Here is a 13,068-nt window from a genome sequence, read left to right as displayed (position 1 = left end):
CACATTTTATGAATAAAAGAAAGAAATGTGATTTTTTTTTTGTAACTTAAGCGGCATGAAAGTCAATAACATTTAATGATGCATTTTTTTCTTATGTAACTTTCAAATTTATATCTGTTGTCAAATGCTTAAATGTAGATCCTTTTCATGAGAGCATACTGTTGTAGGTTCAGGAGTGTGCATGAGTTTGAGCACTATACTATATTTGAGCACTATATGAATAACATATATATAAAATGGTAAACTCTGCTGCTGCATGGTGCCAAAGGCACGTGCTCATCATATACAACAGTATGCTCTTATGCAAAGGAGGTTTCAACCATATATAACAAAATTAATTAGAAATATTAATAATATGAGATTCAAGAAAATTGGATTTTTTTTATGTACTGTCTGATATCCATAACCCTTAATTTCAATAGTCAGGTTAACTTCAAGTCAAACTGCCAGTTTTTTCCTAATGAAAAGTATAATGTTATCATCAGTTTACTACAGGGCCTGGTTGGGGGGGCAACTGAATAACAATTACGTGCGAGCAAAAAAAGGACTGTTTGCACGTGTTGGGTTTAGCGCTCATATTACAAGTTGAAACAAAAATGTATCACAAAACACATTAAAATCTAATGAAATTATTTTTAAAAAAATTGCACAAAAAAAGCTATAAGGGCTCAAAGATATGAGGTCTCAGTTGAAGGGTTTAAAGATGTATTAATGTATTTATATGTGTATATCTGTATTTACAGACACATATACACATATAATCACATAAATATATATCTACACATATATAGACATATATTTAAGTGCAATCCTTTGCAGTTAGGAAGATAAAAACATGAACAATTATATTTATGCAATATTCATATTTAATAAAGTGTTATACTGTGTATTTACCGTAACTATTTCACATCCCAATGTTATACTCTGGGGAATATGTTCTAAGTATTTATAAATAGATATTCCCATATAAATCTGTATCTATCTATCTATCTATCTATCTATCTATCTATCTATCTATCTATCTATATATAAAATCATCAACCGCTACACTTGTAATCTGGCCCTTTATGGGGAATAACATTTAAAAAATAATGTCCCTTGAAAGCATCTACCTTTTCCTAAAAAGCAATGCTTACAAGTAGCGTAATACCCCAGTCTTGCATCCTTCAAAAATATTTTATCTCCTAACTCATCTGTTACTGTTGTTTTGTTGTGCAGTTGTCAGTATGGAGAGCAGATCGCTGCACCTTAGCTCTCTGGTGGAGGAAGCTCAGCAGAGGATCGGTGAACTAACTATCAAGTTACAGAGTGAGGGTCTGGGACTGGACACCGTTGAGAAGGAGAAGCAGCTGAAGTCTTGGGAGTGGAGATACCGTCTGTATAAGAGAATGAAGACTGGTTATGAGCATGCAAGTAAGAACCATACTCTATATACGGACTGGACATTACAGACTGGAATGTTTTGGGGATACAAAGATAACCACTATACTTAATATAAAAGTACAGGGTATGAGGGATAGTGAGGGTAATACTAGTGATGGACCTCATATTCTACAGTGTATTACTGCCATTTATTTCTGTTATCATCCTTATCTTTCTTTTTCCTCTTCTTCTTGTTCTTGGTGTGGTGTTATAACTTATTGCATATAATTTATCCCAAGCATATTCACTTCTTAAAGTATATTTTGTAAAAACACCAGGCCTACTTACATACCTCTAAACCATCCTTAATCCTTTAGGGGTGTCACAGGATGGGAGATCTAGACCGCTACCCATCCACAGCAGTTCATTGTCCCCCTTTTTAGACACTGTCTGGGCCACTGGAATTGCCTTTGCATCTACGATCACTGCCTGCTACAGCACACCCTTGCTCTCCGAAAGCAGTCCCACCTATGGTGATCCCTTAATCCCACCCCTCCGAATTTCTCCACGCCTGCAAAATGCTGGTTAACCACTTCTCTTAAGCTTTTTTACCTCTAGCTTTCTGGAAAGGTACCCTGACATGTTGGGAGGAATGGCGTTACACTTTTGTTGTGCAAACATGTGTCAAATACAATTCAGAGAAGTCTTTGGCCTAGTCTTAGTCTTAATAAGGGCATTCTCATGTAGGTTTTGATTGATATTTATTAGGCCACAATCTGGGGAAATAGGAATAAAATCGGGATAAACAAGTAACCAGATACACTCTATAATGACAAGATTCACACCGCCATCTAAAGTCAGTAGTTATGAGATTTACGTTACAAATCTATAGCATAAAATTCATAACTAAACTGTTAAAAAGTACACTAACACCCATAAACTACCTATTAACCCCTAAACCGAGGCCCTCCCGCATCGCAAATACTAAAATAAATGTATTAACCCCTAATCTTCTCTCCAGACATGGCCGCCAGTTAAAAAATGTATTAACCCCTATTCCGCCACTCCCCGACATCAGCGCCACTATAATAAACCTATTAACCCCTAAACCTCTGGCCTCTCACATCACTACATAAATATATTAACCCCTAAACCTAACCCTAATGTAACCCTAAGACTAAGTCTAACCCTAACACCCCCTAACTTAAATATAATTAAAATAAAGCTAAATTAAAATTACAATTATTACCTAAATAATTCCTATATAAAACTAAATAAATACTTACCTATAAAATAAAACCTAAGCTAGCTACAAAATAAATAATAGTTACATTGTAGCTAGTTTAGGTTTTATTTTTATTTCACAGGTAAGTTTGTATTTATTTTAACTAGGTAGACTAGTTAGTAAATAGTTATTAACTATTTACTAACTACCTAGCTAAAATAAATACAAAGTTACCTGTAAAATAAAACCTAACCTGCCTTACACTAAAACCTAGCATTACAATCAAATAAAATAAATTAAAATAAAATACAATTATCTACATTACAAAAAAGCAAAACACTAAATTACACAAAATAAAAAACAAAAATTCTCAAAAATAAAAATGAATTACTCCTAATCTAATAGCCCTATCAAAATAACCCCCCCCCCCCCAAAAAAAAGAAAAAACAAAAAAAACCTAGCCTACACTAAACTACCAATGGCCCTTAAAAGGGCCTTTTGCGAGGCATTGCCCCAAAGAAATCAGCTCTTTTACCTTTTAAAAAAAAATACAAACAACCCCCCAACAGTAAAACCCACTACCCACACAACCAAACCCCCCAAATAAAATTATATTTACATCATCCTAAGCTAACCATTGCCCTGAAAAGGGCATTCGGATGGGCATTGCCCTTAAAAGGGCATTTAGCTCTTTTACATTGCCCAAACCCTAAGCTAAAAATAAAACCCACCCAATAAACCCTTAAAAAAACCTAACACTAACCCCCGACGATCCACTTACAGTTTTAGAAGACCGGACATCAATCCTCATCCAGGATGCAGAAGTCTTCATCCAAGTGGGCAGAAGTCCTCATCGAAGATGGCAGAAGTCTTCATCCAAGCAGGCAGAAGTCTTCATCCAGACGGCATCTTTTCCGGCGCGGAGCATCCTCTTCTTCAGATGGTCACTGAAGAATGAAGTTTCCCTTTAAGTGATGTCATCCAAGATGGCGTCCCTTACATTCCGATGCCGCCTGGATGAAGACTTCTGCCCACTTTGATGAAGACTTCTGCTGGCTTCGATGATGACTTCTGCCTGCTTGGATGAAGAATTCTGCCGCCTGGATGAGGATGGATGTCCGGTCTTCGAAAACTGTAAGTGGATCGTCGGGGGTTAGTGTTAGGTTTTTTTAAGGGTTTTGGGTGGGTTTTATTTTTAGCTTTGGGTTTGTGCAATGTAAAAGAGCTAAATGCCCTTTTAAGGGCAATGCCCATCCAAATGCCCTTTTCAGGGCAATGGTTAGCTTAGGTTTATTTAGATAGAATTTTATTTGGGGGTTTGGTTGTAGGGGTGATGGGTTTTACTTTTGGGAGGTTGTTTATATTTTTTTTTACAGGTAAAAGAGCTGATTTCTTTGGGGCAATGCTCCGCAAAAGGCCCTTTTAAGGGCCATTGGTAGTTTAGTGTAGGCTAGGATTTTTTATTTTGGGGGGCTTTTTTATTTTAATAGGGCTATTAGATTAGGAGTAATTCATTTTCATTTTTGATAATTTCGTTTTTTATTTTGTGTAATTTAGATAATTGTATTGTATTAATTTAATTTATTTTATTGCAATGTTAGGTTTTATTGTAAGGCAGGTTAGGTTTTATTTCACAGGTAACTTTGTATTTATTTTAGTTAGGTAGTTAGTAAATAGTTAATAATAAACTTACCTGTGAAATAAAAATAAAACCTAAGATAGCTACAATGTAACTATTATTTATTTTGTAGCTAGCTTAATATTTTTTTTTTACAGGTAAGTATTTAGTTTTAAATATTAATTATTTAGGTAATAATTGTAAGTTTAATTTAGATTTATTTTAATTATATTTAAGTTAGGGGGGGTTAGGGTTAGATTTAGGATTAGGGTTACGTTAGGGTTAGGTTTAGGGTTTAATATATTTATTTAGTGTTAGTGATGTGGGAGGCCAGAGGTTTAGGGGTTATTAACTTTAGTATAGTGGCGGCGACATTGGGGGTGGCAGATTAAGGGTTAATAACTGTAATGTAGGTGGCGGGGATGTTAGGGGCAGCAGATAAGGGGTGTTTAGACGTGGTTTTTATGTTAGGGTGTTGGGTTTAAACGTAACTTTTTCTTTCTCCATAGACATCAATGTGGCTGCGTTACTTTTTTTCCGCGATCACAGGTGTTAGGCTTTTTTTTGGCCTAACCACTTGGGGAAATCATGCACGAGTACATCAAAACACTGCTTGTATTTGGGTGAGGTATGGAGCTCAATGCTACCATATCGCCCACACAAGCCGGGTTTTTAAAAACTTGTAATAGCAGCGCTATAAGGAGGTGAATTAACAACGCTTTTGTGGCGCTCATTAATTTCCCTATAGCGCTGAAAACTCGTAATCTAGCTGTTTTTTATTTTTCTTCCAATAAAATGATATGCAAAAGTGGAAGAATATTTTAGTTCAAATTCCTACAAATATCACCATGTTGGGTAGATCACTGGTCACATAAAAAGGGGACTGCTCGCAAATTGAGATTTTGAGGTTCTACAGTAGTGAATGGATATTATGGATATTATATAAGAAGTCTTGTCAGTATTGCAAGGCCCTTCATACATACACCTTAGAAGACAAAGAACAACATTGTTTTAATCCCTGGAAGAACATGTCAGACTAATCTATCTGATTCTTTTGACAATGTGACGTGTTTCCTAAGGGTCAGTTCTTGGGCCTGATTTATTTAATATGTTCATCCGTGATATTGGAAGTGGGCTCCTGGGGAAAGTGTGCTTGTTTGCTGATGATACTATTTTTTTAAAAAGAGTTGATGTTCCAGGAGGGGTGGATTAAATGTGATATTAAAAAACTGGTGGAATGGGCAAATAAATGCGGTTTAAAATATCATATTACAGAGAGCAAAATTATGCATACATGATCCAAAATTGCAAAGGCCAATTACAGTCTCAATGGTACCTTACTGACTGTAACTAAAGAGGAATAGGACTGGGGAATTATTATTTCAGATGATTTAAAATTTGGTAGACAACACAGCAGTGCAGCAGTGGATGCTGCAATCTACCAGATCTCTGGAAACAAGAGTTAAAGGGACAGTCTACACCAAAATTTTTCTTATTTAAAAAGATAGATAATCCCTTTATTACCCAATCCCCGTTTTTGCATAACCAACACAGTTATATTAATATACTTTTTACCTCTGTGATTACCTTGTATCTAAGCCTTTGCAGACAGCCTCCTTATCTAAGTGCCTTTGACAGACATGCAGTGTAGTCAATCAGTGAAGACTCCTAAATAACTTCACGGGAGTGAGCACAATGTTATCTATATGACACATGTGATCTAGCACAGTCTAACTGTGAAAAACTTTCAAAATGCTCTGAGCTAGGAGGCGGTTTTTAACTGTTTAGAAATCAGTTTGAGCCTAGCTAGGTTTAGCTTTTCAAAAATACCACCAAGGGAACAAAGCAAATTTGATGATAAAAGTAAATTAGAAAGTTGTTTAAAATTGCATGCCCTATCTGAATCATGAAAGTTTAGTTTTGACTTTACTGTCCCTTTAAAAAGCAGCGGTCGTAAGAAGTGGCGGATAGCAATCATCCAGATCGTTTACGATCGGGATGATTGACAGCCGGCCGCAAATCTGTAGGGGACAGCATTGCACAAGCATTTCACTAAGAATACTTTTGCAATGTTAAATGCCGACAGCGTATGCTGCCGGCATTTAGTGATGTTGGGCAGCATGATCCGCTACAGCTGTCATAATAGTTTACACCTTATAGAAATGTAGATTAAAAAATATTAAAATACCTTTTTAGACAATTACAAATGTTTAGGGCAGTCACAATCAGACCTTAAAAGGACACAAAACCGAAAATTTTTATTTCATAATTCAGATAGACCATACAAGTTAGAAAAAAAAAGCAAAAAAATGAACTTTTATCAAATGTGCTTTATTCTCGTAGTATTCTGTGTTGAAGAACATACCTAAATTGGTAGCAGGCAATTTGTAAAAGCACTGCTCTTGCAAATGTATAACATTTTTAAAAACTATTCTTGCAAACTGTTGCACATGCCCCTAAGCCCACCTACCTGCTTTCTAACAAAGGATACCTAGAGAATAAATTCTATGTAATAATAGGAAGAATTAAACTCTCTTTCATGAAATCCTGAAATAACAAGTTTGGGTTCCATGCCACTTCAAGTCCCATTACTCAATGCCCGTATCATTTATATGACCATTATATGCCCTGTAGTCAGTTATCTAATAATCAGGCCTCAGATTATGCCTTTACATCTGTTTGTATTTTACTGGGCAGCCAACTGAAATAATGGTAATCTGTTAAATATCGGACACTTGGAAACCCAAGTTTGAATGAATGAAGTAACATGACTCTGCCAGAGGGCAGAATGTATAAATATATAGATAATATAGATGCAATAGCTGAGGAGACTTATTTTCTTTTGTTAAATAATAGGAAACAATGTATAGGAACGTTCAAGTAATTATTGCTTTAATTATCTTTTTCCCCCAAAACATTTTGTGGTAGGAAAATAATTTTAAAATCACCATTACCCCAGTTTACCTTTTCTTGTCCTGAGTAGAACAAAAGACATACAAAAAGGGGAGAACCCTCAGAACTACCATGTCAATGGGACCCCTAAACCCACCTACCCTATAGTATCACATCTATTTTATATATAAGCTGCTTTCTGCTCCGTGCCAGATAAACCTTCCAATAGTTTTGTTTGCTTATTTTTATCTTTTCATATTAAAGTTATGAGGACCCTTTAAATGGGCATGAAGCTGAACATTTTTCTTTCGTAATTCAGATAGAGTCTACCATTTTTTTTTAATTTTTTTTTTTAAATCTTGGAATTTATTTTATCAAATGTACATTGTTCTCTTGTTATCTTTTGTTGAAGAGCATGCCTAAGTAGGCTTAGTTCTATGCACATCAGGCACGCTATAGAGCAGCAGCAACAGCTTTTAACAACATTATACACTATTGAACACTAGATAGCAGTAGTGTTTGTAAAATGTATAACAATGGGTAAAAGCTCTGTTGCAAAAGGTCTGCCAAATACTGCTACAAATATGTGTATGCTCCTAACCTACTTGCATATGCTCTTGAACAAATAATACTAAGAGAACAAAGTATAAAAATTTTTACTGTGTCTGAATTCTAAATAAAACTAATTAATGTCATGTCCTTTTAATTACTTTGTTGCTTGGGTTAAAGGGAAATAAAACACAATTGTTTTTCTTTCATGATTTAGATACTGTAGAGCATGCAATTTTAAATAACTTTCTAATGTATTTCTATTATCTGTGTTTTGTTCTCTTTGTATCCATTGTTGAAAAGTATACTTAAAGGGACACTGAACCCAACATTTTTCTTTCTTGATTCAGATAGAGCATGCAATTTTAAGCAAAAGAAGGCATCTAGGCTTTCTTTGGTTCAGAACTGGACAGCACCAAAAATGGGCCGGCATCTAAACTTACATTCTTGCATTTCAAATAAAGATACCAAGAGAATGAAGACAATTCGATAATAGGAGCAAATTAGAAAGTTGCTTAAAATTGCATGTTCTATCTGATTCACAATAGAAAAAAATTGGGTTCAGTGTCCCTTTAAGGAACAGTCAACACCAGAATTTTTGTTGTTTTAAAAGATAGATAATCCATTAATTACCAATTCCCAAGTTTTGCATAACCAACACAGTTATAATTATACAAGTTTTACCTCTGTAATTACCTTGTATCTAAGCCTCAGCAGACTGCCCCCTTATTTCAGTTCTTTTGACAGACTTGCATTTTAGCCAATCAGAGCTGTCTCCATGGTAAATTCACATGCATGAGCTAAGTGTTATCTATATGAAACATGTGAACTAATGCCCTCTAATGGTGAAAAACTATCAAAATGCATTTAGATTAGAGGCGGCCTTCAAGGTCTAAGAAATTAGCATATGAACCTCCTAGGTTTAGCTTTCAACTAAGAATACCAAGCGAACAAAGCAAAATTGGTGATAAAAGTAAATTGGAAAGTTGTTTAAAATTAAATTTCCTATTTGAAACATGAAAGTTTTTTTTGGACTTGACTGTCCCTTTAGGTATGCTCAGAAGTAGCTGATTGGTGACTGCACATATATGCAGCTAGCTCCCAGTAGTGCATTAATGCTCATTTAACAAGGATACTAAAAGAATAAAAGCAAATTAGATAATATAATTAAAATGGGAAGTTAATTAAAATGTTTTGATCTATTTGAGTCATAAAACAAAAATGTTGGGATTCGTGTCCCTTTAAAGTCATCTATGGCAGTCAGAGGGTTAAGTTAAACCTCTAGATGTATATTTAATAAAGTTGTGCTAACATAGGATAGATCTACTCAGTCTCTTTAAGTTTTTCCCTTCTGTAATTATTGTCACACAGAGCGACAACTAAAGTTTCAATAATCCTTTTGTTCATTCTATTTCAAGAGTGTAGTTAATTAAATTAAAAGTAATCCGTATGACTTAATCAGTAGCCTCGTTTGTCCGCTGCACACACAGCTTATATATTAAAGGTAAACAGGATAGTTGCAGAAAGTAACCATGCATAGAAAATGAGCTCCTATCATCCAAATGCAGAAACGTGAGGAAGGTTTAATATATGCATCTTGCATTCCATCTGCCCTGAATGCAAAGTGTCTTCTAGTGAAGCAGTTAGTTCTGGGTTTGAGTTGAGCTTAAGAAAGAGCACTGTCTCCTGTCTTGCTGGGTGGTCGACGCTGGCATTAGATGGATGTCCCGTCTCCAGTATTTCTCAGCACGCCGAGGCCCAGACAGGCTGCTCACTGATTAAGACGTGTTCTCTAGAGAAAGTGGCTCGGCTATGCCGTAGTCTGCTCTAACAAACCACCTTTTTATTTTCACTCTTTTCTCATTGATGGTCAGTTCTAACGCCTACAGTAGCGTCTCCTCATCTGCTTTAATGCAATGAAGATGGTTATCATGTCATAGGGCTTGATTCTCAAAAACCAGCATGTAGAGAAATCACACAAAAACTTTATTTTTCATTTTTATATTTTAATGTATGTGTTTCTCCTGCACATTCACAACCCCACTTAGCAAGATAAAAAGATATCAAGCGAAATTTTACTTTCTAAAATGATAGAGATCACATAATACTCATGACACTTCTTCTTTTGGTATCCCTTGTTTAAAAAGAATATGCACATAACCTACTCGAGTGGGAGCTGCTGATTGGTGCCTGCACACATTTGTCTTTTGTGATTGGCTAACTAGATGTGTTCAGCTAACTGCCAGTAGTGCAATGCTTTTCCTTCAGCAAAGGATAACAAGAGAACGAAGCACATTTGATAATGAAAGTAAATAGGAAAGTTGTTTAAACTTGCATGTTCTATCCAAATCATGAAAGAAAATGTTGGGGTTTCCTGCCCCTATAATTTTAAACTAATGCTAAAAAATACATACATTTGGTTTCTGTAGCCATTCTATTGATGTATTAAAAACTTTATTTACACAGGCATTTTAAGTTTTATCTGTTGCAGTTAAAACAGTAGGGGTTAAAATATAGCAATAAAAATATACCAATAATTTTAATTATACCAATTAAAATCTCTGCATTATTATAATTATTTAACTATTTCTTAATAGCATTAACAGTATTTATTATTTTATTGACAATATTCGGACTCTCTTTTTATTATGTTTCATTAATTTTATTCACATAAAACTACTGAACTTCATAAATGAAAGTGACAGATTTAAAGGGACATTATGCTCATAGCATATATCCCCAATTAAGCACCATGTTGCAAAGAAAATGGTTTAAAACCACAAAACACAGCATTAAACCTCTTTAAAAAGACCTGGTTTAACCCATGTACCTTGTCTCTTTTTTCCGTGGACAGTTAGGGATATATGTAAATGAACTTGTGCTCTGAACTAACAAATCACTATGTACCATGTTGTGGACTCATGTAAATTTCCATATGCTTAAAAGAGCATAAAAAGTGCCAAAAGAAAATGCTTGAATCTGTTAGAGCATTGTATTATTGCACTTTTGGCTGCAAATGGGTTAAACTCATAGTTGAAGTGTAGAGCACCAATTGACTAACGAGAGCTAGAGGAAAACATCTGGTTAGCCAATAACAAGAGGCATATGTGTGTCGCTACAAATCACCAGCAAACTCCCAGTAGAGTATTAGTGCTCCTGAGCCTAGTTAAGTATGCTTTTGAAGAAAGGATGCTAGGAGAACAAAGCAAATTTGATAATATAAGTACATTTGAACCTTGAAGTTTTTAATTTTGACTTTCATGTACCTTTAAGTATGATGGTCTCAATAATACAACATTGCAATATACATTTATTTATTTATTTCCCATAACTAAACCTTTTTTGTGCTACCTTATGTTAGAAGGATGCTCTGTGCTGATGCTGTGTCAGTCAATAAAACACAATGTTATCCATAAATACTAATGTAACAGTAAAACATAAAACCCTGTTCCTTTTAACCCTTTCCTTCATTTTCCCCCTAGAATTTTTTTATTTTTTTTTAATAATGCAATTAAAGTTTTTGCATCTAAAATCCTGGTATAACAGCAGAATCATTTGTCCTTCTTTCCTGTTTTATGCTGGTCATACATTAATAAAGGGTTCCCTTATAGACAACATGGTTCTCCACAAAAAAATTTGCCAGCTGGGCTGCATTATTAAAAAGCCGGGTGGGGCAGTGTATTATTTGGAATATTATAACAATTAATGTTATTTAAAGGGACAGTCTAGTCAGAAATTAAACTTTCATGATTCAGGATACGGCATGCAATTTTGAACAACTTTCCAATTTACTTTTATCATCAAATTTGTTTGGTTCTCTTGGTATTCACAGTTGAAAGCTAAACCTAGGTAGGCTCATATGCTAATTTCTAAGCCCTTGAAGGACACCTCTTATCTAAGTGCATTTAACAGGTTTTCACAGCTAGACAGTCCTAGTTTATGTGTGCCATATAGATAACATTGTGCTCACTCCCATGTAGATATATTTATGAGTCAGCACTGATTGGATAAAATGCAAGTCTGTCAAAAGAACTGAGATTTTTAGACATCTCTATGTATGAATGTATACGTTAAATCCCTTTGCAGCCTTTTGTTGTAAAACACCTTCTACCATATATCTTTTTTTTAAAAAAAATTAAACTATTTTTTATCAGGCAGTGTTTATATGAGTTTAACAGTACTTTTAAGTGTATTTATGTTGTGTTTATTGCAACTTTTTTCTTCCCCTACCCTTTAAAAGGACAGTCAACACCAGAATGTTTGTTGTTTAAAAAGATAGATAATCCCTTTATTACCCATTCCAGTTTTACATAACCAACACATTTATAATAATACACATTTCATCTTTGTAATTACCTTGTATCTATACCTCTGCAAACTGCCCCCTTATTTCAGTTCTTGAACTTGCATTTTAGCCAATCAGTGCTGACTCCTAAGTAACTTCACATGCTTGAGCTTTATGTTATCTATATGACACACATAAACGAACGCCCTCTAGAGGTGAACAACTATCAAAATGCATTCAGATTAGAGGCAGCCTTCAAGGTCTAAAAAATTAGCATATGAACCTATCAAGGTTTAGCTTTCAACTAAGAATACCAAGAGAACAAAGCAAAATTGGTGATAAAAGTAAATTGAATCATGAAAGTTTATTTTAGACTTGACTGTCCCTTTAAGCGAGCTCGCAAGTTGTGCTAACCCACCGAACATCAATTTTGATTGCACTCGAGCAATCTTAATTTTAACTCGTAATGAGCGCACTATTTCACGCAAAAAGCCAATAAACACCCAATATCGCTCGCCTGCAAAAGTTAGCATGCCACTCGTAATCTCTCCCTAAATAGGTACTAGGGAGAACACTGCATAATATCGTATAATATAGTCTGTTAGTCGCCCCCAACTCCCAGTTATAAAGTTTCTAATAAAATACTCTTGCATTCCTTTAGTTTCATATAAATAGCACCATAATGTAGAGCTCTCAACAGTGGTGGATTGACCCGGGATACCAGGAAATTTCCTGGTGCAGGGCCACATCAGTTGGCAGAGCAGGCAGAGGGAGGTCACGGAGCGAGTCTTGCATACACACACAGTGCATCTATTTCAGGCCACTCTTTACAGCAGGGTCGCAGGTGTGGAGGCCAATATATACTTTAAATATATGCATTTTGTGATTGGATGATGGCTGTCACATGATACATGGGGAGGGAAAATTGAATTAACATTAACATTTGCCAGAAAATAGTCTACTGCTTATGTCTTATTATTGTGTATATGTTAATTGTACTGTATTTAGTGGTCCTTTAACTGACCTTGATTTGCAAACCATTGTGTGTGTATGTATATATATATATTTATATTAAAAGCAGCAATACCTTGTTTTTAAAGGGCTTGTGGAGATTGTTCTGATGTCCCCTGTCTTGAT

The 13,068-nt window shown here is 35.1% G+C and overlaps 1 protein-coding gene across 1 annotated transcript in view; it reads left to right on the top strand.

Annotated features, from left to right (window-relative positions):
* Positions 1-13,068, top strand: part of ANKFN1 (ankyrin repeat and fibronectin type III domain containing 1) — an 899,573-nt gene that overhangs the window by 236,107 nt on the left and 650,398 nt on the right. Inside the window, exon 3 of the mRNA XM_053708167.1 lies at positions 1,219-1,413. Coding sequence (XP_053564142.1) covers positions 1,219-1,413 — 195 coding nt within the window. The remainder of the gene's footprint in view (positions 1-1,218; positions 1,414-13,068) is intronic.

The sequence above is a fragment of the Bombina bombina genome, chromosome 1 (genome assembly GCF_027579735.1).
Source record: "Bombina bombina isolate aBomBom1 chromosome 1, aBomBom1.pri, whole genome shotgun sequence".
In the NCBI taxonomy this organism is placed as follows: Eukaryota; Metazoa; Chordata; class Amphibia; order Anura; family Bombinatoridae; genus Bombina; species Bombina bombina.
This window is presented reverse-complemented; position numbering and strand designations above follow the sequence as displayed.